Source organism: Oncorhynchus keta, chromosome 23 (assembly GCF_023373465.1).
Source record: "Oncorhynchus keta strain PuntledgeMale-10-30-2019 chromosome 23, Oket_V2, whole genome shotgun sequence".
In the NCBI taxonomy this organism is placed as follows: domain Eukaryota; kingdom Metazoa; phylum Chordata; class Actinopteri; order Salmoniformes; family Salmonidae; genus Oncorhynchus; species Oncorhynchus keta.
This window is the reverse complement of record NC_068443.1, coordinates 33,527,388-33,553,632: the sequence shown is the minus strand read 5'-3', so window position 1 is coordinate 33,553,632 and position 26,245 is coordinate 33,527,388. Positions and strand designations below refer to the sequence as shown.

General features: G+C 45.8%; 1 protein-coding gene across 2 annotated transcripts in view; it reads left to right on the top strand.

Annotated features, from left to right (window-relative positions):
- The window catches only part of LOC118402555 (glypican-5-like), a 210,978-nt gene that overhangs the window by 133,708 nt on the left and 51,025 nt on the right, over window positions 1-26,245 (top strand). For both annotated transcript variants that reach the window (XM_052477055.1, XM_052477054.1), the window contains one exon: window positions 5,924-6,044. In XM_052477055.1, the coding sequence (XP_052333015.1) occupies window positions 5,924-6,044 (121 nt within the window). The remainder of the gene's footprint in view (window positions 1-5,923; window positions 6,045-26,245) is intronic.

Below are 26,245 nucleotides of genomic sequence, written 5' to 3'. Positions count from 1 at the left end.
TAGCCCCAGAGAAAGACAAGGAGAGAGAGAGAGAGAGAGCACCTTGTTCAGGCTCGCCTACGCATGACCTCTGGCAGCTCTCCCTCCCTCTTCTCCCTCCCCACCTCTCTCTATTAAAGGTCCCAGAACACTTTGACTGGAACAGGGGGGTCTTTGAAGTACTCGCATTCTAAGCTGTATTGTCATCATAAGTGCATGTGTTTGTGTACGGGACATGGCATTTTTTTTAAATATTTGACTGAGCGCGTCTGAAAGAGTGTGTGTGTGTGTGTTTCGACTGTGTGTGTGTGTGGACTGTATGCGTGTGTGTTTACTGTGTTATTACAGGCCTGTCTGGGGATCTTTGTTTATTAAATACTTGTCTGAGTGTCTCTTCTGCATTAGGGACTAACTTCATGTGTTTAATGTTACTGGACGTCGCTGTGAGTGTGGTTCAGTTATCAGTGTGTGAGAACAGTGTGGCCTTTCCTAAACAAAGACTTCATTTCAGACTAGAGTATTTCAACATGTCCAACCTCCTCATAAACCCTTATAAGTCCCTCTTGCGCTCTCTCTCTCTCTCTCTCTCTCTCTCTCTCTCTCTCTCTCTCTCTCTCGCTCTCTTTCTCAGTCTTTCCCTCTCCTTTCCATCTCTCTCACTCAGGACTTCTAAACCCATTTATTTCTCTGGGCTCCTTAAACTCTTAATAGTCATATATCATGGTGACCAGAGTTTAGTGCTCTGGCGAGTGCCAGAGGAGAATGGAGAAGAATTGTGTGTGTGTGTGTTTTAATGGGACATGGTCAACAGCACTCCATACTTGTTTTCAACGACCCTCCACACTCCCTTTCAACAACTCTCCACACTTGTTGCCAAGGTGACAGTAAGAGTTGACAAGCGTCATCTACTAGAAAGTAGACCCAAACAACACTAAAGGAGCCCTCCGTTTCAACACCTCAGTGCCCTTCAGTGTTTCAGCGTTTTTCCCTCCAGTGAGTGTGTGTGTGCGTGTACGTGTGTGCGTGTATGCGTGCGTGTGTGTGTGTGTGCGCGCACCAGGTTACGCGGAGCCACATTTCACTCTATCCTCTAGCCATGGCCTCTGGGTCTCCCTGTTAGCTTATAGACTTTACAGCAGCACCATCATTAGTGAAGTGTGTGTGTGGTGGTAGTGCGTGTGTATGTGAATGTCTTGGCCTGAGGCTATAGCTTGAAGCTTACATGGCTCAGTAGTTGAGAGGTCCAGGGGCAGGGTATGGTCAGAAAGACATCATTAGTGAGTGGTGTGTGTGTGTGTGTGTGTGTGTGTGTGTGTGTGTGTGTGTGTGTGTGTGTGTGTGTGTGTGTGTGTGTGTGTGTGTGTGTGTGTGTGTGTGTGTGTGTGTGTGGGGGGGGGGTTAAGGTTAGATCAATAAGGCCTTTAGGTCTGTATCCAAATATAGTCTATGATGCAGCACACACACACACACACACACACACACACACACACACACACACACACTTGCACACACACACACACACACGGGAGAGAAGAGAAACTTGCATTCATTGCACACACGCACGCACGCACGCACGCACGCACGCACGCACGCACACACACACACACACACACACACCGAGAGAGAAACTTGCATTCATTGCACACACACACACACACACACACATACACACACACACACACACCGAGAGAGAAACTTGCATTCATTGCACACACACTTACTCCACCCAGCCGTCGTCCAGTGAGATTGTTTTGATTACGTGGCAGTTGTTTTGTTGCGTTTAGCCTAATTGAAATAGAGACGTGTGTTAGCTAATCGAGATGGAGAGCTTTAGAGTGTCAAACTTGTATGTGTGTGTGTGTGCGCGTGTTCGTGGTGAAATGCAAGAGGGGTGAATGGGAAAAGAAGGAGGGAGGAAGGGGGAGAGGAGCTAAATCAAATTGTTTGCTCAATTAGATGTGTCAATGGCCTGAACCGTCTGACCTCACAAACATGATCACAAGCCGCCCACGCACGCCCGCAAGCACACACACACACACACACACACACACACACACACACACACACACACACACACACACACACACACACACACACACACACACACACACACACACACACACACACACACACACACACACACACACACACACACACACACACACACACAGGGATTTTCTCATACTATTGCCCAATCACGCTCTTACATACATAAAGGCATCTCCCTCTCTTCAATAGTACTGTAATACTCATAGCCCTAACCCTAACCCAGTCAATACTCAGCTGGCAGATGTTGAGATGAATCTGATGGGCTGGCCATGTAATGTACTGTAGATAAGATGAGATAAGATAGGACTTCATGTGAACTTGTCTTTAATTATTTTTTTGGTCAATTGAAGATCATTCAAAAAGCCTACAAAAGTTAAAAAACTACAAGGCTGAGGAGCAGTGACTTCCTGGTAACTTTCATAGAGTATTAATGCCCTGACCCAACTCTGCCATATAATATTCAAGCCCTGAATCCACGACTCACTCACTCACTCACTCACTCACTCACTCACTCACTCACTCACTCACTCACTCACTCACTCACTCACTCACTCACTCACTCACTCACTCCCCAGCCAATACTCCCACCCCCTTCCCAGCCAATACTCCCACCCCCTCCCAAGCTAATAATCCCACCCCCTCCCCAGCCAATAATCCCCCCCCCTTCCCAGCCAATAATCCCACCCCCTTCCCAGCCAATAATCCCACCCCTCCCCAGCCAATAATCCCACCCCTTCCCAGCCAATACTCCCACCCCTTCCCAGCCAATTCTCCCACCCCACCCCAATAATCCCAGCCAATAATCCCACCCCCTCCCCAGCCACTCCCACCCCTAATCCCACCTCCTCCCCAGCCAATACTCCCACCTCCTCCCCAGCCAATACTCCCACCCCTCCCCAGCCAATACTCCCACCCCTCCCTCCCCAGCCAAGTCATAGCCCAGCCTGACACTCTCTTTACCTTTCAACCCAAGCAAAGGAAGGCATTTGTCTTTTCAATTCATAATTGATGTCAGGGGAAGTGGGGATAAGTCAGACAGGCTTCAAGAGCTGCAGGTACAATTAGAGAGAGAGAGACAGAGGGGGAGGAGAGAGCGATGCAGAGAGAAGTTAGGAGAGGGACACAGAGGGAGAGAGAGGGAGCGCATTAGCAATGCACACCACTCTGAAGAGAAGAGAGAGGTGGCTGGCTCTAGGGGAGGTTTAATATTTCTATTGCGACTCGGTGAAGCGCTACAGACACACCTTATCACGACGTCACTGCTAAAATCACAAACCAGCCATAATCCAGTTCACCTTGATGATAGGCTTTTATTCTGGAGTACATTTTAGGTGAACTCGCCCATATACTATACACACAACCGGAACCTGAAGAGAAGCACCATTTGATTTGATGCTGGCACATATGGGAGTTTCTCTACCCAAACCCCCATAACCCTGTTAAGTTGTTTTTGGATCGCTCCACCTGCAGCCTGCTCCAGCCCTGCAGCCTGCTGAATCGCAGCCACGCACGCAGGCACGCACGCACGCACGCACGCACGCACGCACGCACGCACGCACGCACGCACACACACACACACACACACACACACACACACACACACACACACACACACACACTCAGCACTTCCAGTACCTCTCCTTGAGTCGTTAAAAGAGCTCAGAACTGCTCATACAGGACAGTACCAGCACCTCTCCTGTAATGTATAGTGATTTAGGATGGGCTTCTCTGAGAAGGCAGGGTTGCTGACAATGTGCTGGACAAACTGTCCTCATCACTTTGAGTGGAGCCAAAGTGCTTTTGTTCTACTTTAGATTTTAAAACAGACTTGAAGGGCTAAGTTGGAGAATGTCATGAATAATATAGCAGAGACATGATCATTTATTCTACAATGTTATGCACTTTGAATGTTTGGGTTTTGATGCATGAGGGTTGGTTGTTTGTAGACATATAATCCTGATTGTAATGTGATGCAATGCCGCTGTTCAACAAGCGAACAATCAATTAAATCCCTCTCTCTTTCTCTCTCTCTCCCACTGCCCCCTCCATCCCTCTCTCTCTCTCTCCCTCCCTCTCCCACTGCCCCTCCATCCTCTCTCTCTCTCTCCCTCCCTCTCCCACTGCCCCCCCATCCTCTCTCTCTCTCCCTCTCCCACTGCCCCTCCATCTCTCTTTCTCTCTCTCTCTCCACTGCCCCCTCCATCCTCTCTCTCTCTCCCTCCCTCTCCCACTGCCCCTCCCATCCATCTCTCTTTCTCTCTCTCTCCCACTGCCCCTCCCCCTCCATCCTCTCTCTCTCTCTCTCTCTCCCACTGCCCCTCCCCTCCATCTCTCTCTCTCTCCTCTCCCTCTCCCACTGCTCCCCCATCTCTCTCTCTCTCTCTCCCTCTCCCACTGCCCCTCCATCCTCTCTCTCTCTCTCTCTCTCTCCACTGCCCCTCCATCCTCTCTCTCTCTCTCCCTCCCTCTCCCACTGCCCCTCCATCCTCTCTCTCTCTCTCTCTCCCTCCCTCTCCCCACCCCCTCCATCCATCCTCCTCTCTCTCTCTCTCTCCCTCTCCCACTGCCCCCATCCATCCTCTCTCTCTCCCTCTCCCCTCCCACTGCCCCCCATCCTCTCTCTCTCTCCCTCTCCCACTGCTCCCCATCCTCCTCTCTCTCTCTCCTCTCTCCCACTGCCCCCTCATCCTCTCTCTCTCTCTCTCTCTCTCCCACTGCCCCCTCCCCTCATCCTCTCTTCTCTCCCTCTCCCACTGCCCTCCATCTGCCCCCTCTCTCTCTCCCTCTCCCACTGCCCCCCATCCTCTCTCCCTCTCCCACTCCCCCTCCATCCTCTCTAACTCTCTCTCCCTCTCCCACTGCCCCCTCCCCTCCATCTCTCTCTCTCTCTCTCTCTCTCTCTCTCTCTCTCTCTCTCTCTCTCTCTCTCTCTCTCTCCTCTCTCTCTCTTTCTCTCTCTCTCCCACTGCCCCTCCTCTCTTTCTCTCTCTCCTCTCTGCCCCTCCATCCTCTCTCTCTCTCTCTCTCCCTCCCACTGCCCCTCCATCCTCTCTCTCTCTCTCCCTCTCCCACTGCTCCCCTGCCCCCCATCTCTCTCTCTCTCCTCTCCCACTGCCCCCATCCTCCTCTCTCCTCTCTCCCTCCCCCCTCCTCCCCTCCTCCTCTCCTCTCCCTCTCCCACTCCATCCATCCTCTCTCTCTCTCCCTCTCCCACCCCCTCCATCCATCCTCTCTCTCTCTCTCTCTCTCTCTCTCTCTCTCTCTCTCTCTCTCTCTCTATCTCTCCCTCTCCCACTGCCCCCTCCATCCTCTCTCTCTCTCTCTCTCTCTCTCTCTCTCTCTCTCTCTCTCTCTCTCTCTCTCTCTCTCTCTCCTCCATACCCTCCTCCATCCTCTCTCCCTCTCTCTCATCTCTCTCTCTCTCTCTCTCTCTCTCTCTCTCTCTCTCTCTCTCTCCTCTCTCCCACTGCCCCCTCCCTCTCTTTCTCTCTCTCTCTCTCTCTCTCTCTCTCTCTCTCTCCCTCTCCACTCTCCTCTCCTCTCCACTACCCCCTCCTCCATCCTCTCCCTCTCCCTACCCCCTCCATCCATCCTCTCTCTCTCTCTCTCTCTCTCTCTCTCTCTCTCTCTCTCTCTCCTCTCCCACTGCCCCCTCCATCCATCCTCTCTCTCTCTCCCCTCCACCCCCTCCATCCATCCTCTCTCTCTCTCTCTCTCTCTCTCTCTCTCTCTCTCTCTCTCTCTCTCTCTCTCTCTCCTCCTACCCCTCCATCCATCCTCTCCCTCTCCCACTACCCCCCCTCCATCCTCTCTCTCTCTCTCTCTCTCTCTCTCTCTCTCTCTCTCTCTCTCTCTCTCTCCCACTGCCCCCTCCATCCTCTCTCTCTCTCTCCAGTTATACAGGCAGAGTGGTGGGGAACGGTCTTCAGGCCCAGAAGCAGAACCCCGAGGTCAAAGTTCGCAGCCCAAACCCCGAACTGGCCGAGGTGAAGGAGAGGCTGGAGCGCTTCAACCAGGTAGGCCCTCCCTTCAGCCTCACTCCATTACCATGGTTACACCAACACACAGGCGCATTACTGCTGAGCTGGCTATAGTCACATACAGCACAAACAGATTTTTGGACCAGGTAAAGGTGAAGCCGGTTGATACTCAAAATGTTTACACTCTTATCATTCAGTTCCCATGTGAGACGATGGGAATTAGATTTACACGTGTGGAGGAGCGTGTTTTCGTTGTGTGTTGGGTGTGTTGTACTAGTATGCGTGTAGACTGTACGCTCTCTAAAGGTACCGTGCATAACTAGTCCCCTAGTGATGTCCACAGAACAAACCTTCATTCTGTGGAAGTGGGGTGAGATTATTGTAGGTGGATCCATGTCTCCCAAAACAGTGTTCCATCAATGAGAGCAGAGCAGACTCCTACCGTACTGTAAATCTAACCTCAGGTTGTTGAAGAGGAGTGGAGGAACGTGTAAAACATCATACAGATGCTACAATCTATAGATGAAACTGGAGAAAATGGTTTGGTCCTATTGGATTGGTTCTGGTTCTTGAACACACCGTGACTTGGCGTCTGAGGCTTAGTATTTTGTTAGCTGACCTCTGGTTTACTGTCTTTCTCTCTTAAACCAACATTGTTTTGGGAGCAAACGATAAATGAGGGAGACAGAAAGATAGACAGAGAGAAAGAGAGAGAGAGAGAGAGAGAGAAAAAATGAACGGCAGAGAGAGAGAGCAAGCCAGACATCGGGCGAGAGCGACACTCAAGAGAGCAAAAGGTCAGTAGTGAGTGACGGCCAGGCGGAGATGACACAGCGCAGCTTCCAAGTGACACTGTTGTTATGTAGATGAGGATTAGGTCCTGAAAAGGCCTCGGCATAAAGGACCCATTACCCACGGGTCCCTAGGGGCCATTTGAGGGGACAAACGGGACAGATTCTGTTGCGCCGCTGCCCGCCAGGCCTTTTGTGGCCCCGCATTCGATACCCTCAGATAGTACACACACTGCCTATCTCTCTCCTTTTGTCTCTCTCTCCCTCGCTCACTTTGTCCCCGCCTTTCTCCTCCTCCTTCTATCACTGTCCCTCTCTCTCTCTCTCTCTCTTCGTCTGTTTTATGACCATCTCTCTTTTCTCTCACTCTCTGTGCCTCTCTGTCACTCTCTCTCTCAATTCAATTTCAATTTAAGATGCTTTGGGAAACATATGTTTAAATTGCCAAAGGAAGTGAAATAGATAATGAACCAAAGTCAAATAAACAATAAAAAAAATAACAAAACATTACACTCACAAAAGTTCCAAAATGAAGACATTTCAAATGTCATATTATGTCGATATACAGTGTTGTAATGATGTGCAAATAGTTCAAGTACAAAAGGGAAAATAAATAAGCATAAATATGGGTTGTATTTACAATGGTGTTTGATCTTCACTGGTTGCCTTTTTTATGGTGGAAAAAGGTCACAAATGTTGCTGCTGTGACGGCACACGGTGGTATTTCATCCAGTAGATATGGAAGTTTATCCAACTTGGATTTGTTTTCAAATTATTTGTGGGTCTGTGTAATCTGAGGGAAATACGTGTCTCTAATATGGTCATACATTTGGCAGGAGGTTAGGAAGTGCAGCTCAGTTTCCACTTAATTTTGTGGGCAGTGTGCACATAGCCTGTCTTCTTTCTCAATAGCAAGGCCATGCTCACTGAGTCTGTACCTACTGTAGTCACGGATTTCCTTAATTTTGGGTCAGTCACAGTGGTCAGGTATTCTGCCACTGTGAACTCTCTGTTTAGGGCCAAATAGCATTCTCGTTTGGTCAGGTTTTTTGTAAATTCTTTCCAATATGTCAAGTAATTATCTTTTTGTTTTCTTATGATTTGGTTGAGTGTAATTGTGTTGCTGTCATGGGGCCGTGTGGGGTGTGTTTGTGTTTGTCAACAGAGCCCCAGGACCAGCTTGCTTAGGGGACTCTTCTTCAGGTTCATCTCTCTGTAGGTGATGGCTTTGTTATGGAAGGTTTGGGAATTGCTTCCTTTTAGGTGGTTGTAGAATTTAACGTCTCTTTTCTGGATTTTGATAATTAGCGGGTATCAGCCTAATTCTGCTCTGCATGCATTATTTGGTGTATTACATTGTCTATGTTTTTGTGTGATCTAGGGCAACAGTCTCTAGATGGAATTTGTATTTGTGGTCCTGGCCACCAGACCTTTTTTGTCTTACTGAGATTTACTGTCAGGCCCAGGTCTGACAAAATCTGTGCAGAAGATCTAGGCGCTGTAGGCCCTCCTTGGTTGGTGACAGAAGCACCAGATCATCAGCAAACAGTAGACATTTGACTTCAGATTCTAGTACGGTGAGGTTGGGTGCTGCAGACTGTTCTAGTGCCCTCGCCAATTCGTTGATATATATGTTGAAGAGGGGCTTAAGCTGCATCCCTGTTTCACCCCACAGCCCTGTGGAAAGAAATGTGTGTTTTTTGCCAATTTTAACCGCACACTTGTTGTTTGTGTACATGGATTTTATAATGTCGTATGTTTTCCCCCCAACACCACTTTCCATCAGTTTGTATAGCAGACCCTCGTGCCAAATTGAGTCGAAAGCTTTTTTTGAAACCAACAAAGCATGTACGAGTCTGCGGTTAATGATAATCAGAGGATCTTCCCAAGGTTGTTGTTGACGCATATCCCCCGGTAGTTATTGGGGTCAAATTTGTCTCCACTTTTGTGAATTAGGGGAATCAGTCCTTGTGTCCAAATAGCTGAGGATGATGTTAAAGAGTTTAAGGATAGCCAATTGGAATTTGTTGTCTGTATATTTTATTATTTCATTTAGGATACCATCAACACCACAGGCCTTTTTGGGTTGGAGGGTTTGTATTTTGTCCTGTGGTTCATTCAATGTAATTGGACAATCCAGTGTGTTCTGGTCTTTAATAGTTGTTTCTAAGATTTGTATTTGATCATGTATATGTTTTTGCTTTTTGTTCTTTGTTATAGAGCCAAAAGGGCTGGAGAAGTGGATTATCCATACATCCATACATATTATCCATACATCCATACATATTATCCATACATCCATACATATTATCCATACATCCATACATATTATCCAGACATCCATACATATTATCCAGACATCCATACATATTATCCATACATCCATACATATTATCCAGACATCCATACATATTATCCATACATCCATACATATTATCCATACATCCCATACATATTATCCAGACATCCATACATATTATCCATACATCCATACATATTATCCATACATCCATACATATTATCCATACATCCATACATATTATCCATACATCCATACATATTATCCAGACATCCATACATATTATCCATACATCCATACATATTATCCATACATCCCATACATCCATACATATTATCCAGACATCCATACATATTATCCATACATCCATACATATTATCCAGACATCCATACATATTATCCATACATCCATACATATTATCCATACATCTCCATTTTGAATTGATAGCTCTTTGTGTTGTTGTTGTTTTGTTTAGAGTATTTGGTTGGATTTCTGTAATTCTGTATTGTTTTAGTGATTCACCATAGTGAAAGAGTTGGCTCAGGTTTTCTGGGTCTCTACGTTTTTGATTGGACAGGTTTCTCAATTTCTTTTAGGTTTTTGCATTCTTCATCAAACCATTTTGGCGGCAGGGTAGCCTAGTGGTTAGAGCGTTGGACTAGTAACCGGAAGGTTGCAAGTTCAAACCCTCGAGCTGACAAGGTACAAATCTGTCATTCTGCCCCTGAACAGGTAGTTAACCCACTGTTCCTTGGCCGTCATTGAAAATAAGAATTTGTTCTTAACTGACTTGCCAAGTTAAATAAAGGTAAAATAAGAAAATTGTAATTGTTGTTCATTTTCTTAGGTTGTCTGCTTGACATTTTTTAGAATTTATAGGGAAGCTGAGAGGTCAGATATACTGTTTAGGTTTTCTACTGCCAAGTTTACACCTTCATTATTGCAGTGAAACCTTTTGTCCAGGAAATTGTCTAGAAGGGCTTGAATTTGTTTGTGCCTAATTGTTTTTTGGTAGATTTCTACACTAACTATAGCATTTCTTAATATTATTCAGTTCCTTTGGCGTTGATGCCTCATGATTCCTGTTGCTCTGCTCACAGCAAATGTCCTGCTTTCATGTTGAGGTCTTTGCCGCAGGGGCAGGGGGGCATGTGAATGGCAGAAGGGGCATATGTCTGATATGGGGTGGGCTATATAGGGTGTGGCCAGGGCTTGCTTGGGGTGGTCTTAGCTGGTTGGGGTGTGGCTGGTGATGCTGTGATCTAGGTGTAGGTCCTCTTGGCATGGGTTCTCTCAGTGCATGTCTTTCAGAAGGGGGTCTTGCAGGTCTGGGAGGTTGTCTCCCTGGTCTGGCTGGGGTGTCTGTTGCTCCTGTGTGAGGTGCTTAGGCTATGGTTGAGGGTGACGTCCTTCAGGGTCCTGTCAAAAGTTGGGATAAATGCCTTGTAGAGGTGGACCTGGCATAAAGGCTGTTCAAGTCCAGGGTAGAGTGGTGAGCCAGGTAGACATGAGGTTTTGAGGCACCGTCTCGCAAAATCCTTGCATTCACCTGCTGCGTGGTGGCAGGGTGAAAGTATTTTCGTGAATGACAATCCTCGTCTGCAGGACAGTTTGAAGAGGTGTGATCAGACTCACTCAGGATGGGTGAGTCATCACAGAGAGATCTTTTCCTGCAGTGCTCTCTCTTTGATCCCGTAAAAGTCCTGCTGGAACAGCATGAAGAGGCCCTGCAAGAGGCCCTGCAAGAGGCCCTGCAAGAGGCCCTGCACCATTACTGTCCCAGACCTGTACATGTTGACAGAGGTTGTTTCACTTTCCTCAATGTTTAGTATTCTGAGTTTCCACCCTGGGCAAATACCCTCTCTCTTGACATAGGGTTAGTGTGCTCTTATAGCACCGTGGGGATGGTCTGTTCCCGTCTTTGTAGCAGTCAGCAAATAGTGTCTATGGATTGTCCTTGAGGAGCTTTTTTTTGTACTTATTCCATGCGGTGTTGTTGTATTGTAATGACCTCTGGACAGGGATAGCCATTGGGGCTTCAAAGTCCTCTGCATTTGGGTTTTCACACATCTGACTTCACACTTCAGTGCTAATTGAAGGTGACGCCAGGTCTGTTCTGTCCTAGCAGCTTGGTCGCTTAGTATACTTATTTACTTAGCTTTATATAACAAAATGGCCCAGAGATTAATGTCTTTTTACTTTTTGGCTTCAGAAGTAGCTTCAGACTGGATATTACTCACTCAGATGTGTGTTTCTTCTGCTGGTTTTGGTTTGTTAGAAGCAATGCATTCTGGGGTGGCGAGAGGTCATTGCCATGGCAGCCCATGATGGAGCCACGATGCTGTTGACATTTAAAGAGATTAAAGAAATTCTTCCTTGATTCTCCAAGTGTGTGTGTGTGTGTGTGTGAGAGAGAGAGAGATATGCACGCTGCCCACAAAACGAGGTGGAAACTGAGCTGCATAAATACAACCCATATTTATGTTTATTTATTTTCCCTTTTGTACTTTAACTATTTACACATTGTTACAACACTGTATATAGCCATAATATGACATTTGAAATGTCTTCATTCTTTTGGAACTTTTGTGAGTCTAATGTTTACTGTTCATTTGTATTGTTTATTTCACTTTTGTTTATTATCTATTTCACTTGCTTTGGCAATGTAAACTAGCGTTTCCCATGCCAATAAATCCCCTTTAAATTGAAATTGAATTGAGAGGGAAAGACTGAGAAAGAGAGAGAGGGAAAGACTGAGAGAGAGAGAGAGAGAGAGAGAGAGAGAGAGAGAGAGAGAGAGAGAGAGAGAGAGAGAGAGAGAGAGAGAGAGAGAGAGAGAGAGAGAGAGAGAGAGAGAGAGAGAGAGAGAGAGAGAGAGAGAGAGAGAGAGAGAGAGAGAGAGAGAGAGAGAGAGAGAGAGAGAGAGAGAGAGAGAGAGCGAACAATGGGCTGGGCTTCAGTGTTTACTCCAGATAAGAGCACAGGCAGGGTCACCCTGTTTAATCTGCCCAGTGGCAAACTGTTTAATCTGCCCATAGCCACTTTCCAGGATTCACTCAGCATGGATAAACACACATGCTTAGGCACGGACACACACACATTTACGCACACACATAGAAACACACACACACACAGACTTTTACAAGCCTGTCCATATCTGAGATGTGTAAGTAATTATCATAAGGCAACCTGTAGGGCTGTGTATGTTGCTAAGAGGATTGTACCGAGTGGTGCTGTGAAGTGACAGTGTATGGAACCTCCAGACCTCCACATGACATTCTCCTATTAGAGCCCACTGAGTTGGCATCAGCTGGCATCCCAGGGGGCACTGTTTACACTCAGGGTACTGATACACACTCCGACATACTCCATACAAGAGCACAGTATTACACTGGCACTGCCATTGGGGGTGGAGGTTGGACTGTAAGGTACTATGGGGTTTTATATGGGTCGGAAAACACATGCACAGACAACCACACACACACACACACTATTACACACACTCTGTCATTCACATTCTCTTCACTTTCTCAGAGGAGCGTCCGCGGAGGCAAGCATTGAGCCTTCTAATCCTCTGACCCCACATAAAAAGGTCCATTAAATGCCTCGCCCATTCCAGCCCTCCTTTCTCTCTCTCTCTGAGGATCATCCCCCTCTCCCTTCTCTCTCTCTCTCTGAAGATCACCTCCCTCTCTCTCCCTTTCCTCTCCCCTCCACTCAGTAAATCCAGCTAATGTCTCTGGAAGCAGCTCTGAGAGGGTTCTGATTGCAGGCCACCAGCCCAGCTGTTTTTGGGTGGAGATGCATTCACACTGCTCTATATATCTCCCTATAGCAGCATTACCATGTCAATGTGTCTCCCTATAGCAGCATTACCATGTCAATGTGTCTCCCTATAGCAGCATTACCATGTCAATGTGTCTCCCTATAGCAGCATTACCATGTCAATGTGTCTCCATATAGCAGCATTACCATGTCAATGTGTCTCCCTATAGCAGCATTACCATGTCAATGTGTCTCCCTATAGCAGCATTACCATGTCAATGTGTCTCCCTATAGCAGCATTACCATGTCAATGTGTCTCCCTATTGCAGCATTACCATGTCAATGTGTCTCCCTATAGCAGCATTACCATGTCAATGTGTCTCCCTATAGCAGCAGTACCATGTCAATGTGTCTCCCTATAGCAGCATTACCATGTCAATGTGTCTCCCTATAGCAGCATTACCATGTCAATGTGTCTCCCTATTGCAGAATTACCATGTCAATGTGTCTCCCTATAGCAGCAGTACCATGTCAATGTGTCTCCCTATAGCAGCATTACCATGTCAATGTGTCTCCATATAGCATAATTACCATGTCAATGTGTCTCCCTATAGCAGCATTACCATGTCAATGTGTCTCCCTATAGCAGCATTACCATGTCAATGTGTCTCCATATGACAGCATTACCATGTCAATGTGTCTCCCTATAGCAGCATTACCATGTCAATGTGTCTCCCTATTGCAGCATTACTATGCCAATGTGTCTCCCTATAGCAGCATTACCATGTCAATGTGTCTCCCTATAACAGCATTACCATGCAAATGTGTCCCCATATAGCAACATTACCATGTCAATGTGTCTCCCTATAGCAGCATTACCATGTCAGTGTGTCTCCCTATAGCAGCATTACCATGCCAATATGTCCCCCATATAGCAGCATTACCATGCCAATGTGTCTCCCTATAGCAGCATTACCATGTCAATGTGTCTCCCTATAGCAGCAGTACCATGTCAATGTGTCTTCCTATAGCAGCGTTACCATGTCAATGTGTCTCCCTATAGCAGCATTACCATGTCAATGTGTCTCCCTATGTCAGCATTACCATGTCAATGTGTCTTCCTATAGCAGCGTTACCATGTCAATGTGTCTCCCTATAGCAGCAGTACCATGTCAATGTGTCTCCCTATAGCAGCATTACCATGTCAATGTGTCTCCCTATGTCAGCAGTACCATGTCAATGTGTCTTCCTATAGCAGCGTTACCATGTCAATGTGTCTCCCTATAGCAGCAGTACCATGTCAATGTGTCTTCCTATAGCAGCATTACCATGTCAATGTGTCTTCCTATAGCAGCGTTACCATGTCAATGTGTCTCCCTATTGCAGAATTACCATGTCAATGTGTCTCCCTATAGCAGCAGTACCATGTCAATGTGTCTCCCTATAGCAGCATTACCATGTCAATGTGTCTCCCTATAGCAGCATTACCATGTCAATGTGTCTCCCTATAGCAGCGTTACCATGTCAATGTGTCTCCCTATAGCAGCAGTACCATGTCAATGTGTCTCCCTATAGCAGCATTACCATGTCAATGTGTCTCCCTATAGCAGCATTACCATGTCAATGTGTCTCCCTATAGCAGCATTACCATGTCAATGTGTCTCCCTATAGCAGCGTTACCATGTCAATGTGTCTCCCTATAGCAGCAGTACCATGTCAATGTGTCTCCCTATAGCAGCAGTACCATGTCAATGTGTCTCCCTATGTCAGCATTACCATGTCAATGTGTCTTCCTATAGCAGCGTTACCATGTCAATGTGTCTCCCTATAGCAGCAGTACCATGTCAATGTGTCTCCCTATTGCAGCATTACCATGTCAATGTGTCTCCCTATGACAGCATTACAATGTCAATGTGTCTCCCTATAGCAGCATTACTATGTCAATGTGTCTCCCTATAGCAGCATTACCATGTCAATGTGTCTCCCTATGTCAGCATTGCCATGTCAATGTGTCTCCCTATAGCAGCATTACCATGTCAATGTGTCTCCCTATAGCAGCATTACCATGTCAATGTGTCTCCCTATAGCAGCATTACCATGTCAGTGTGTCTCCCTATAGCAGCATTACTATGTCAATGTGTCTCCCTATAGCAGCATTACCATGTCAATGTGTCTCCCTATAGCAGCATTACCATGTCAATGTGTCTCCCTATAGCAGCATTACCATGTCAGTGTGTCTCCCTATAGCAGCATTACAGTGTCAGTGTGTCTCCCTATAGCAGCATTACAGTGTCAGTGTGTCTCCCTATAGCAGCATTACAGTGTCAATGTGTCTCCCTCCCTGCCTGTCGTCAGTGCACTTCATTGGGAAGTGGAACACACATACACACACATGCGTGTGTGAACAAACGAACACACACACAGTTTGGTGATTAGCGAGGTTGATGAAAGCAGTGCTTAGTGAGATGGACTGGGAAGAGAGGATGGGATAGGTCTGTGTATCGACTCCAAGGCTCTGACAAGAGAGGGAGAGGTCTGTTAGCTATATGAATGATTAATAGACTACTGGCCTGGTCTATTGTCTGTTGGGTCTCCTCAAAATTGGATCTACTGTCTATTGACTTATGGCTCATTCACTTCTTAGCTTCTAGGTCCACAATATATAGCACACATTTAAGTACAGAGAGCAAATATCTATTTATCAATCAGTCAGTTTATCAGGGTAACTAAACTGAAAGTTACATATAGCAGTTCTGATTGGAGTATGGTGCTTGCAATACCACCATCGTTTTGGGTTGTAGTTCTGTACGGCAGACATACTGAATACTGCATATAGGCTAAACATTGTTAACCCTGCGGTAGGTCACCCTGACTGAACAAAACCCACCGTAAATGATCGTATTGTTATTAAACATTATATGATAGTAAACCCCAAATGCCTTGAGGCCCGAGATGTGACAAGTAGACTGCAGCGTTATTTGAGCTGGCAGCCAGTCGAAGGGAGGGACAGGCTCTTTCCACTTGATGATTGAGCTAGCCTTTACAGTAGAACTAGTGCTTCTGAAACACTGCAGCCCCGTAGTGGATCATATGAGACATTCACTGGCACCGGGAGTTCAAAGGTCTCCGAGAAATATCTGCATCTGTGATGTACTGTCCCAGTGGGTTATTGGAGACACACAACAACAGACAACGTTTCGCTCTCCGTTTCTCTATCCAGCGTGGACGTGTTTGTGTGTTTTCATAAACATCCGTGGAAGCATATTAGAGTCCTCCTTCTTTTCTTTCTGTTATTGGTCTGTTCCAACACCTGAACCAGTGGCATGTGCCAATAGTTTATTTTATTTTCAGAAAGTTAATATTCTGTTGCTCAGAGCAGCAGCAGGTAGGCAGTGTGTATTGAAGCCAAGAGAGGCTTGTGTGGGTTTTGGGATCATGAATAGGCAAATAGCAGTGAGGGTGTCAAGCACTACGAATACACTTGTTTATGTCTGATTTTAGAATTGTTCAAATCTCAGTTGTATACTGAACAAAAATATAAATGCAACAATTTCAACGATTTTACTGAGTTACAGTTCATATAAGGAAATCAGTCAATTGAAATAATTAATTAGGCCCTAATCTATGGATTTCACATGACTGGACAGGGGCTCAGCCACGGGTGGGCCTGGGAGGGCATAGGTCCACCCAATTGGGAGCCAGGCCAGCCAATTAGGAATTAGTTTTTTCTCCACAAAAGGGCTTTATTACAGACAGAAATACTCCTCAGTTTCATCAGCTGTACGGGTGACTGGTCTCAGAACATCCCGCAGGTGAAGAAGCCGGATGTGTAGGTCCTGGGGCTGGCGTGGTTACAGGTGAGGCCGGTTGAACGTACTACATTCCTGCAGTCAACATGCCGATTGCACGCTCCCTCAAATCTTGAGACATCTGTGTGAGAGAGCGAGAGAAGGGAATACCTAGTCAGTTGTGCAACTGAATGCATTTAACTGAAATGTGTCTTCCGCATTTAACCCAACCCCTCTGAAAAAGGTGCCATTGTGTTGTGTGACAAAACATTTTAGAATGGCCTTTTAATGTCGTTCAGCACAAGGTGCACCTGTGTAATGATCATGCTGTTTAATCAGTTTCTTGATAAGCCACACCTGTCAGGTGGATGGATTATCAACCAATTTGTTCACAACATTTGAGAGAAATAAGGTTTTGTGCATCTGGAACATTTCTGGGATCTTTTATTTCAGCACATGAAACATGGGACCAATACTTTACATGTTGCGTTTATATTTTTGTTCAGTATATAAGCGGTTTGCTCTAGTGTGAGTTGGAGAGAGGGATAGATACACACTAACACTCACCCAGCCAGGGTTCAAACCAAGGTCACCTTTGCAAGTCTTCAGGTGTCAGGCAAGCTTACTCATCATGCGAGCAACGTTCACACACACAAACTCAAGCCTCGTTAAAAGGCGTAGAGATAAAAGCAGAGAGCCAGCTCCTCTTCATATTCCCAGCCTGGCACTAGGGTTTGAATAGAAGACACCCAGAGGGGTGACCATAAACCCCCTGTCCCTTCATCACCCCCCCCCCAGTGACCGCCCGGCAGTATTCCATGTCAGGGGCCCCTTGGAATCCCGGCCCCAGGGAATACCATCTCTCTGTTTGAAGTCCGGCCTGAAATCTAGAGCCTGCTGCAGACAGCAGCAGAGAGCAGTGCATGTATTATTAACAGGGATACTTCGGGATTTTGACAAGGCCCTTTATCTGCTAGCAGATACCGATAGCATGCTAGCAGATGCCCAGTCATTGTGCTAACACTAGTTAGCATTGGCTCGCAAAACCAGCTCAAACTTCCTTCATACTGGACACAGAGACATACAAATGGTATCCACAAGTTCAATGCCAAAATCCCGAAGTATCCCTTTGGCTAAACCCCAATGTGGGCCTCATACTACCATGGCTACCTAAATCATCCACAGCTTCCTTCTATCCTCTGGGGTCCTATGTATCCAACGTCTCAGAGTAGCAGTGCAGATTTAGGATCAGTTCAGCCTTTTTAGATAACAATGAATAAGAACTTGGACAGGGGGGAACTTATGGCTTGATATACTGCCCCTGCTCCAAGTCTTTTTACTGTAGCAGTGTTAAATTGTCCCTGGTGGCCCCCTGGCCATATTCGAGTGTATTACATAGCATTAACCCACTGAGCCAACATTAAATCTAATTACACACACACCCACGCCCACACATGCATGGAAAATATGATTCTGTTGGCCGTCTCTCTTTGGTCAGGCTTACACACACACACACACACACACACACACACACACACACACACACACACACACACACACACACACACACACACACACACACACACACACACACACACACACACACACACACACACACACACACACACACTTTTTTTTATATCATGGAGACAGTGGCGTCAGGGCAATAGAATCTGTCCCTGAGAAAATGGAGAGGATGTGAGAATAGATGAGGGAAGAGAGGAAGCCAGGGAAGGAAAGGACTTCTGCAGACTTTCTTAGGGATTATTATTGTCACTTTTTATCCTTCTGTCCTTCTACCCTTTCTTCCACTTGTTTCCTTGGCAGGCCAAACCGGGCCATTCCCTGCTCCTGCTGAGGAGATGGTGCTGAAGTTATCAGGGCGGTCTTGTCATACACTCACACACACAGCCTGTAATAAAAGTCAGTATTCGATGTCCTTCCTTTTTTCAGGACGCTGAGAGGTGACTTGGAAACCGGCCACTAGGGGCAACAGTGAGTGCTGTTACCTTCAAGTAGGTTTCAGTTTTTCTAGTGCGTTGTGGACGGGGATGGCGGATGGGCTAAGCATCTGTCTCTGTCTGTATGTGTGTGTGTGTGTGTGTGATTAGATTTCATCCAGCGATAGAAAGTTGTTTTTGAGATTTTTGTTTGAAGCCTTTCCCAAACCTTAACCCTAAACTTAAATTCGGACTTAATGCCTAAACTTAACCTTAAACACTTTGAAATTTGACGTTTGCAGCGACTTTGACAATTGGATGTTTGAAAAACATGGATGAAAATGTAATTCTGATGTGAGACTGTGAGAGCTACAGTTGAAGTCGGAAGTTTACATACACCTTAGCCAAATACATTTAAACTCAATTTTTCACAATTCCTGACATTTAATCCGAGTAAGAATTCCCTCTCTTAGGTCAGTTAGGATCACCACTTTATTTTAAGACTGTGAAATGTCAGAATAATAGTAGAAAGAATGATTTATTTCAGCTTTTCTTTATTTCATCATATTCCCAGTGGGTCTGAAATGTACATACACTCAATTACTATTTGGTAGCATTGCCTTTAAATTGTTTCATTTGTGTCAACCATTTCGGGTAGCCTTCCACAAGCTTCCACCAATAAGTTGGGTGAGTTTTGGCCCATTCCTCCTGACAGAGCTGGTGTAACTGAGTCAGGTTTGTAGGCCTCCTTGCTCGCACATGCTTTTTCAGTTCTGCCCACAAATGTTCTATAGGATTGAGGTCAGGGCTTTATGATGGCCACTCCAATACCTTGACTTTATTGCCACAACTTTGGAAGTATGCTTGGGGTCATTGTCCATTTGAAAGACCCATTTGCGACCAAGCTTTAACATCCTGACTGACGTCTTGAAATGTTGCTTCAATATATTCACATAATTTTTCATCCTCATGATGCCATCTATTTTGTGAAGTGCACCAGTCCCTCCTGCAGCAAAGCACCCCCACAACATGATGCTGCCACCCCCGTGCTTCACGGTTGGGATGGTGCTCTTCGGCTTGCAAACGTTCCCCTTTTCCTCCAAACATAACGATGGTCATTATGGCCAAACAGTTCTATTTTTGTTTCATCAGACCAGAGGTCATTTTTCCAAAAAGTATGATCTTTGTCCCGATGTGCATTTGCAAACTGTAATCTGGCTTTTTTATGGTGGTTTTGGAGCAGTGGCTTCTTCCTTGCTGAGCGGCCTTTTAGGTTATGTCGATATAGGAATCATTTTACTATGGATATAGATACTTTTGTACCTGTTTCCTCCAGCATCTGCACAAGGTCCTTCGCTGTTGTTCTGGGATTGATTTGCACTTTTCGCACCAAAGTACGTTCATCTCTAGGAGACAGAACGCGTCTCCTTCCTGAGTGGTATGACGGCTGCGTGGTCCCGTGGTGTTTACACTTGCGTACTATTGTCTGTACAGATGAACGTGGTACATTCAGGCATTTGGAAATTGCTCCCAGGATGAACCAGACTTGTGGAGGTCTACAATTTTTGAGGTCTTTGCTCATTTCTTTTAATTTTCCCATGATGTCAAGCAAAGAGACACTGAGTTTGAAGCTCGGCCTTGAAATACATCCACAGGTACACCTCCAGTGGACTCAAATTATGTCAATTAGCCTATCAGAAGCTTCTAAAGCCATGACATAATTTTCTGGAATTGTCGAAGCTGTTTAAAGGCTTAGTGTATGTAAACTTCTGACCCACTGGAATTGTGATACAGTGAAATAATCTGTCTGTAAACAATTGTTGGAAAAAAGATTTATGTCATGCACAAAGTAGATGTTCTAAGCGACTTGCCAGAACTATAGTTTGTAAACAAGAAATGTGTGGAGTGGTTGAAAAATGAGTTCAATTGCCACCAACCGTAAGTATATGTAAACTTCCGACTTCAACTGTAGTTGTGCATACACACACACACACACACACACACACACACACACACACACACACACACACACACACACACACACACACACACACACACACACACACACACACACTTTATGTGGGAAGTTCAGATCACTCACACCCTGTTGAAATACCAGTCATGACTTTAGGATTTCTGTAGAAATCCCTGACTCCCTGCTCTGCCATTGTCCCTGTGATGTGGGGTGGGAAACCCCTCCCTCTGCTGTTCTCTACCCTCACTGTGTGAAGTAGGGCCTGCCTTGCCCTGCTACCCGCTGAGCCTGGTCACAATATCAATATTCTCTGCCCGTTTCTCATAAAAAACTGGAATGTGTGTCTTTAGCCCCCTGCTGGGGTGCTTTAGAGTGATTTACACACACACACACACACACACACACACACACACACACACACACACACACACACACACACACACACACACACACACACACACACACACACACACACACACACACACACACACACACACACATCGAGTCAGCATCTTTCTCTGTCAGTCCCCTCCTCTCACCATGTAAACTCTTCTTAAGAAGGGGATTGGTAACTCCTGACAACGCCGTCTTCAGTCTGAATAGGATAAACACACACACACACACACACGTACATTTCTCCGGAGCTGCCTGTTCATCTCAGACTAAAGAATGTTTTTGAAGAAAAGAGAGATGGAGTGGGGGGGGTGGGGAGTGGAGAGTGAATGAGAATATATTGCATATTTGTGAGGAGTTAGGGCTAAATTGAAAGCCCTTATGAGTCTAAATACCTGATTTGTCCTCGGATGCCAGGGTATTTCTACTGGGGGGGGCAGACTGACATGTTTTTTGTTTCCACTCTTCTACCCTCTTTCACCCCCCTTTGGGCCCTTCTTTTCTGTTCTCCTCTCCTCCTTTTCTTCTCCTCTTCTCCTTATCTCTCTCTCTCTCCTCTCTTCCCACCATTCTCTTTCCCTCCTGTGTTGGTCGCCATGGTAGCCATGGTGGAGTGCAGAGCAACAGGGCAGGCAACTTGTACAGCATATGAAAGTGATTATGTTCCACTCTGCCATGTCATAGACTGGCAGAGATACATACAACGGCTGTCTAAGACTGGCACAATTATTACGTATATTAGGTATTTCCTAGCAACATTTTTCAACCAAAATGACAATCATTACAATAACCTTTCCCATTTGTATGAATGACAATTAATCATTCCACCAAATCCCATAATCGTCACAGCCCGAGCTGTCTCAATAGTCTAAAAAGGCTTCGTATCCTTCAGCTTGTGAATCATATGGGATTAAATCTTCCCACTGGGCAAAAACTGATTGAATCAACGTTGTTTCTACGTCATCTCATAGATTTGCAAATAGTCATCAACGTAAGGGCTTTTAATCTTTTAACCTAAATCCAAAGACATTTTGTTGATTTCACATTGAATTCACATCAGTTGACAACTCAACCAAATGTAATTCAAAGCTAGATGTTGAACGGTCGTCTGTGCCCAGTGGGTTGTCTTGCACTGATAGTTAAGAGCAGTGGGTTGTCTTGCACTGATAGTTAAGAGCAGTGGGTTGTCTTGCACTGATAGTTAAGAGCAGTGGGTTGTCTTGCACTGATAGTTAAGAGCAGTGGGTTGTCTTGCACTGATAGTTAAGAGCAGTGGGTTGTCTTGCACTGATAGTTAAGAGCAGTGGGTTGTCTTGCACTGATAGTTAAGAGCAGTGGGTTGTCTTGCACTGATAGTTAAGAGCAGTGGGTTGTCTTGCACTGATAGTTAAGAGCAGTGGGTTGTCTTGCACTGATAGTTAAGAGCAGTGGGTTGTCTTGCACTGATAGTTAAGAGCAGTGGGTTGTCTTGCACTGATAGTTAAGAGCAGTGGGTTGTCTTGCACTGATAGTTAAGAGCAGTGGGTTGTCTTGCACTGATAGTTAAGAGCAGTGGGTTGTCTTGCACTGATAGTTAAGAGCAGTGGGTTGGCTTGCACTGATAGTTAAGAGCAGTGGGTTGTCTTGCACTGATAGTTAAGAGCAGTGGGTTGGCTTGCACTGATAGTTAAGAGCAGTGGGTTGTCTTGCACTGATAGTTAAGAGCAGTGGGTTGGCTTGCACTGATAGTTAAGAGCAGTGGGTTGTCTTGCACTGATAGTTAAGAGCAGTGGGTTGGCTTGCACTGATAGTTAAGAGCAGTGGGTTGTCTTGCACTGATAGTTAAGAGCAGTGGGTTGGCTTGCACTGATAGTTAAGAGCAGTGGGTTGTCTTGCACTGATAGTTAAGAGCAGTGGGTTGTCTTGCAATGATAGTTAAGAGCAGTGGGTTTTCTTGCACTGATAGTTAAGAGCAGTGGGTTGTCTTGCACTGATAGTAAAGAGCAGTGGGTTTTCTTGCACTGATAGTTAAGAGCAGTGGGTTTTCTTGCACTGATAGTTAAGAGCAGTGGGTTGTCTTGCACTGATAGTTGAGAGCAGTGGGTTGTCTTGCACTGATAGTTAAGAGCAGTGGGTTGGCTTGCACTGATAGTTAAGAGCAGTGGGTTGGCTTGCACTGATAGTTAAGAGCAGTGGGTTGGCTTGCACTGATAGTTAAGAGCAGTGGGTTGTCTTGCACTGATAGTTAAGAGCAGTGGGTTGGCTTGCACTGATAGTTAAGAGCAGTGGGTTGGCTTGCACTGATAGTTAAGAGTCGACACAGAAGATCGCCACGTGTTAGTAACGCGTTTAACATTTATGTAATATTCATTAAATCAATTTGCGAACCAAGAGCCAATCCCACGGCCAATATCTAAAAAGTACGAACACATCATAACAAGTGAGTCACTGTGATCAGACAGATGAACACACCCACCCCTGACCGTGCTGTATCTCTTTCCATCTCACAACATCCTCATAACTGATTCACTCATAACACTCTGCTAACATTGCTTTGCCCTGTGCTCTACATGGCCTGCGTCCCAAATGAAACCCTATTCCCTGTATAGATCACTCCTTTTTATACCACAGCCCTATGGGCCCTGGTGAAGAACGCCACATCAGGAACAGGGTGCCTTTTGGGACGTAGTGATGGAGAAGGCTGCATACATAACAGCAAGGAACAGTAAACCGTGTCCGCAGCCAACTTGAGTCAAGATCAGAACAACTGGAGCGTTGTCTGTTATGCCACGAACAGGAGCAGTGAGAAACATGTTGGAACAGAACAGAGTAGAGCAGAACAGATCCCATGTTGTAGGTGCTGCTGACGCTTGGCATGAGATCTAAGGGCTAAAGCGAAGCATGCGGATCTCAGTCTCGCCCGTGTGGTATAAGCTTTGTTTCCAGGGTGGCCGGCGCACTATAGCTGCACCTTACAGCGTGACCAATCAGAAGAATGCATTTTTTTTTTATTCCACTGAAGTCTGCTGGTGCGCTACTTAGGTGCACCTTGCGGCGTGGCCAATCGGGAGAATTCATATTTGTGGTTCGTCGACGACATCAAACGGGAAGTAAGCGCTCCATTTCCTATCCCTCCTTCACAGTGGCGTCCAATCTAAAGAGCTTTAAAGATCCATCGCCTGGGTAGAAATTGTTCCCTGTCCTTTGGAATGTAGCACCACATTGCCCAGTGCTAGTTCAGGTTTTTCTCTTGGAATTGTCCTTGTCACGATACACATGAGAAGGGACTGGAGTTTTTCCTAGTGAGATCTTGTGGTCAGGGAAAACTCCTCACCTTATAATGTCGGAAGAAGACTGGGGACTTGTAGTTGGCATCAAACTGGGCATCGTGAGGAAGCAAACAGATGTCATGGGCATGAAATGTTACTTTCTAGTACTTCCACAGTCCCTTTTTAGAACAGGCCACATAGGCAGAGGGAAACCTATCCCGCCAATAATATAGAATATGGGCCTTGCCTCCACATAGCTGCTATATCACGATGAACTTTACTGCGCTCCATTGAGATTGGGACGGTAATAAACAACCATGCATCCCGACACAAACAAAAACACAACATTTTGGAGTGCCGCCAGTTAACGAGTCGCCACCGTCATTGTGAAGGCGGTTGCCACGGCGTTTAATTAATTTACTTGATTTTCTCATTAACTAAAGGGGTCTTTAAAGACGACTGGGCCAAACGGTGTTGTAACACACACGCGCACACACATTAGCAGGAATAGTGTTGTGTATAATGTCATCGGAAGTTGTAGGGATATTAAAGGTCGACTTTGGGCAAAAATGTGAAAATAATGGCTTTAATAAACTGATCAATGCGCCATCATGCCTGTTCATTTAATGCAAAAAAGATCCCAAAAATGTATGAATAAGATATTTGTCTCCATAAGTGCCATTTCTTACCGATATCTACAGCTCCCGTCCAAAAACAAATCCTGTGAAATTCCATCAACATTACCGGCTAGCTAAAGTGGCTAGCTTAGCTAACGAACTAGCTACATCAGTCGAACTAGCTACGTCAGTCAAAGTAGTTGAGTGTCCATTTGATAAATGACCATAAAAAAACTTTACACCCACTACCCAATCTCAATAGCTTCAACCCCAGCCGAGAACGTGACTACTGCAGTGCAGTTCATAATCACCAGTATACAGTCAAGGCTGGCCCTAGCTTTTTGGGGGCCCTAAGCGAGATGTGGTTGGGGTTCCCCCGCCTCATGGGAAAAACAAGTTTAGTGACCTCTCTTGGTTAGGTGCCCCCTACCGGCCCGCGGGGCCCTAAGCAGCCGCTTATGTCGCTTATTGGCTGGGCCGGCACTGCATACAGTACAGAATACCGTACGTGTGACTTCTGTGACAATGCAGAGAGGAAATACAGACAGACAAAGAAGCACCGCAGTGCCTATTATGAGTTATTATCCCTGTGGCCATGTGTGCACCTGATGCTACTCATATTAGCCTAGCCAAGCACTTCTCACCCTGGCCTCAGAATAGGCAGGACAAAGGGACACAAGGGGACACAAATGCCACTGTCAACAGCATTCAACGTGATCTGGTGCCATTACTCATTACCATAGAAACACATATCGCTAGTGATTTATATGTTACCCTTGCTAAACCTTATGGCTACTGCCTATAAAACAAGTTAACACATGATCTGAGGACTATTGTGTGCAACTTTCACCTTTGCGGGAAAAGCCGTGAAGTGAGAAGTGACGTTTACCATAGGTGTTGCCTGATCTGATGGAAAGACCTCTATGAAGTATCTGTATAGTGTAGGGCTGTGTTGTTGTGGGTTAGGTGTATATAGGGTGTATAGGGGGCCCTGACCTTAGAGATCCTTTTAATTCTCTATTTGGTTAGGTCAGGGTGTGACTGGGGTGGGCAATCTATGTTTTCTATTTCTTTGTTGGCCGGGTATGGTTCCCAATCAGAGGCAGCTGTCTATCGTTGTCTCTGATTGGGGATCATACTTAGGCAACCTTTTTTCCACCTGTAGTTTGTGGGATCTTGTTTTTGGTACTGTGCTGTTTAGCCCTACTAGACGGTACGTTTCGTTTTGTATTTGTTGTCTGGGGCCTGAGGTATATCGTAAATAGGGCTCCTATAAAAACAATAATCTTCCAGACAATAATTGTTGGGCCATTACTACAGCGGAAACTACTTGTTTCTAACCCAAACAGTTGAAATGATCTGACCCATATTACCGCCACAATGTTTTTTTCTTCCTCTAGTGATTCGACAGGACCGCATT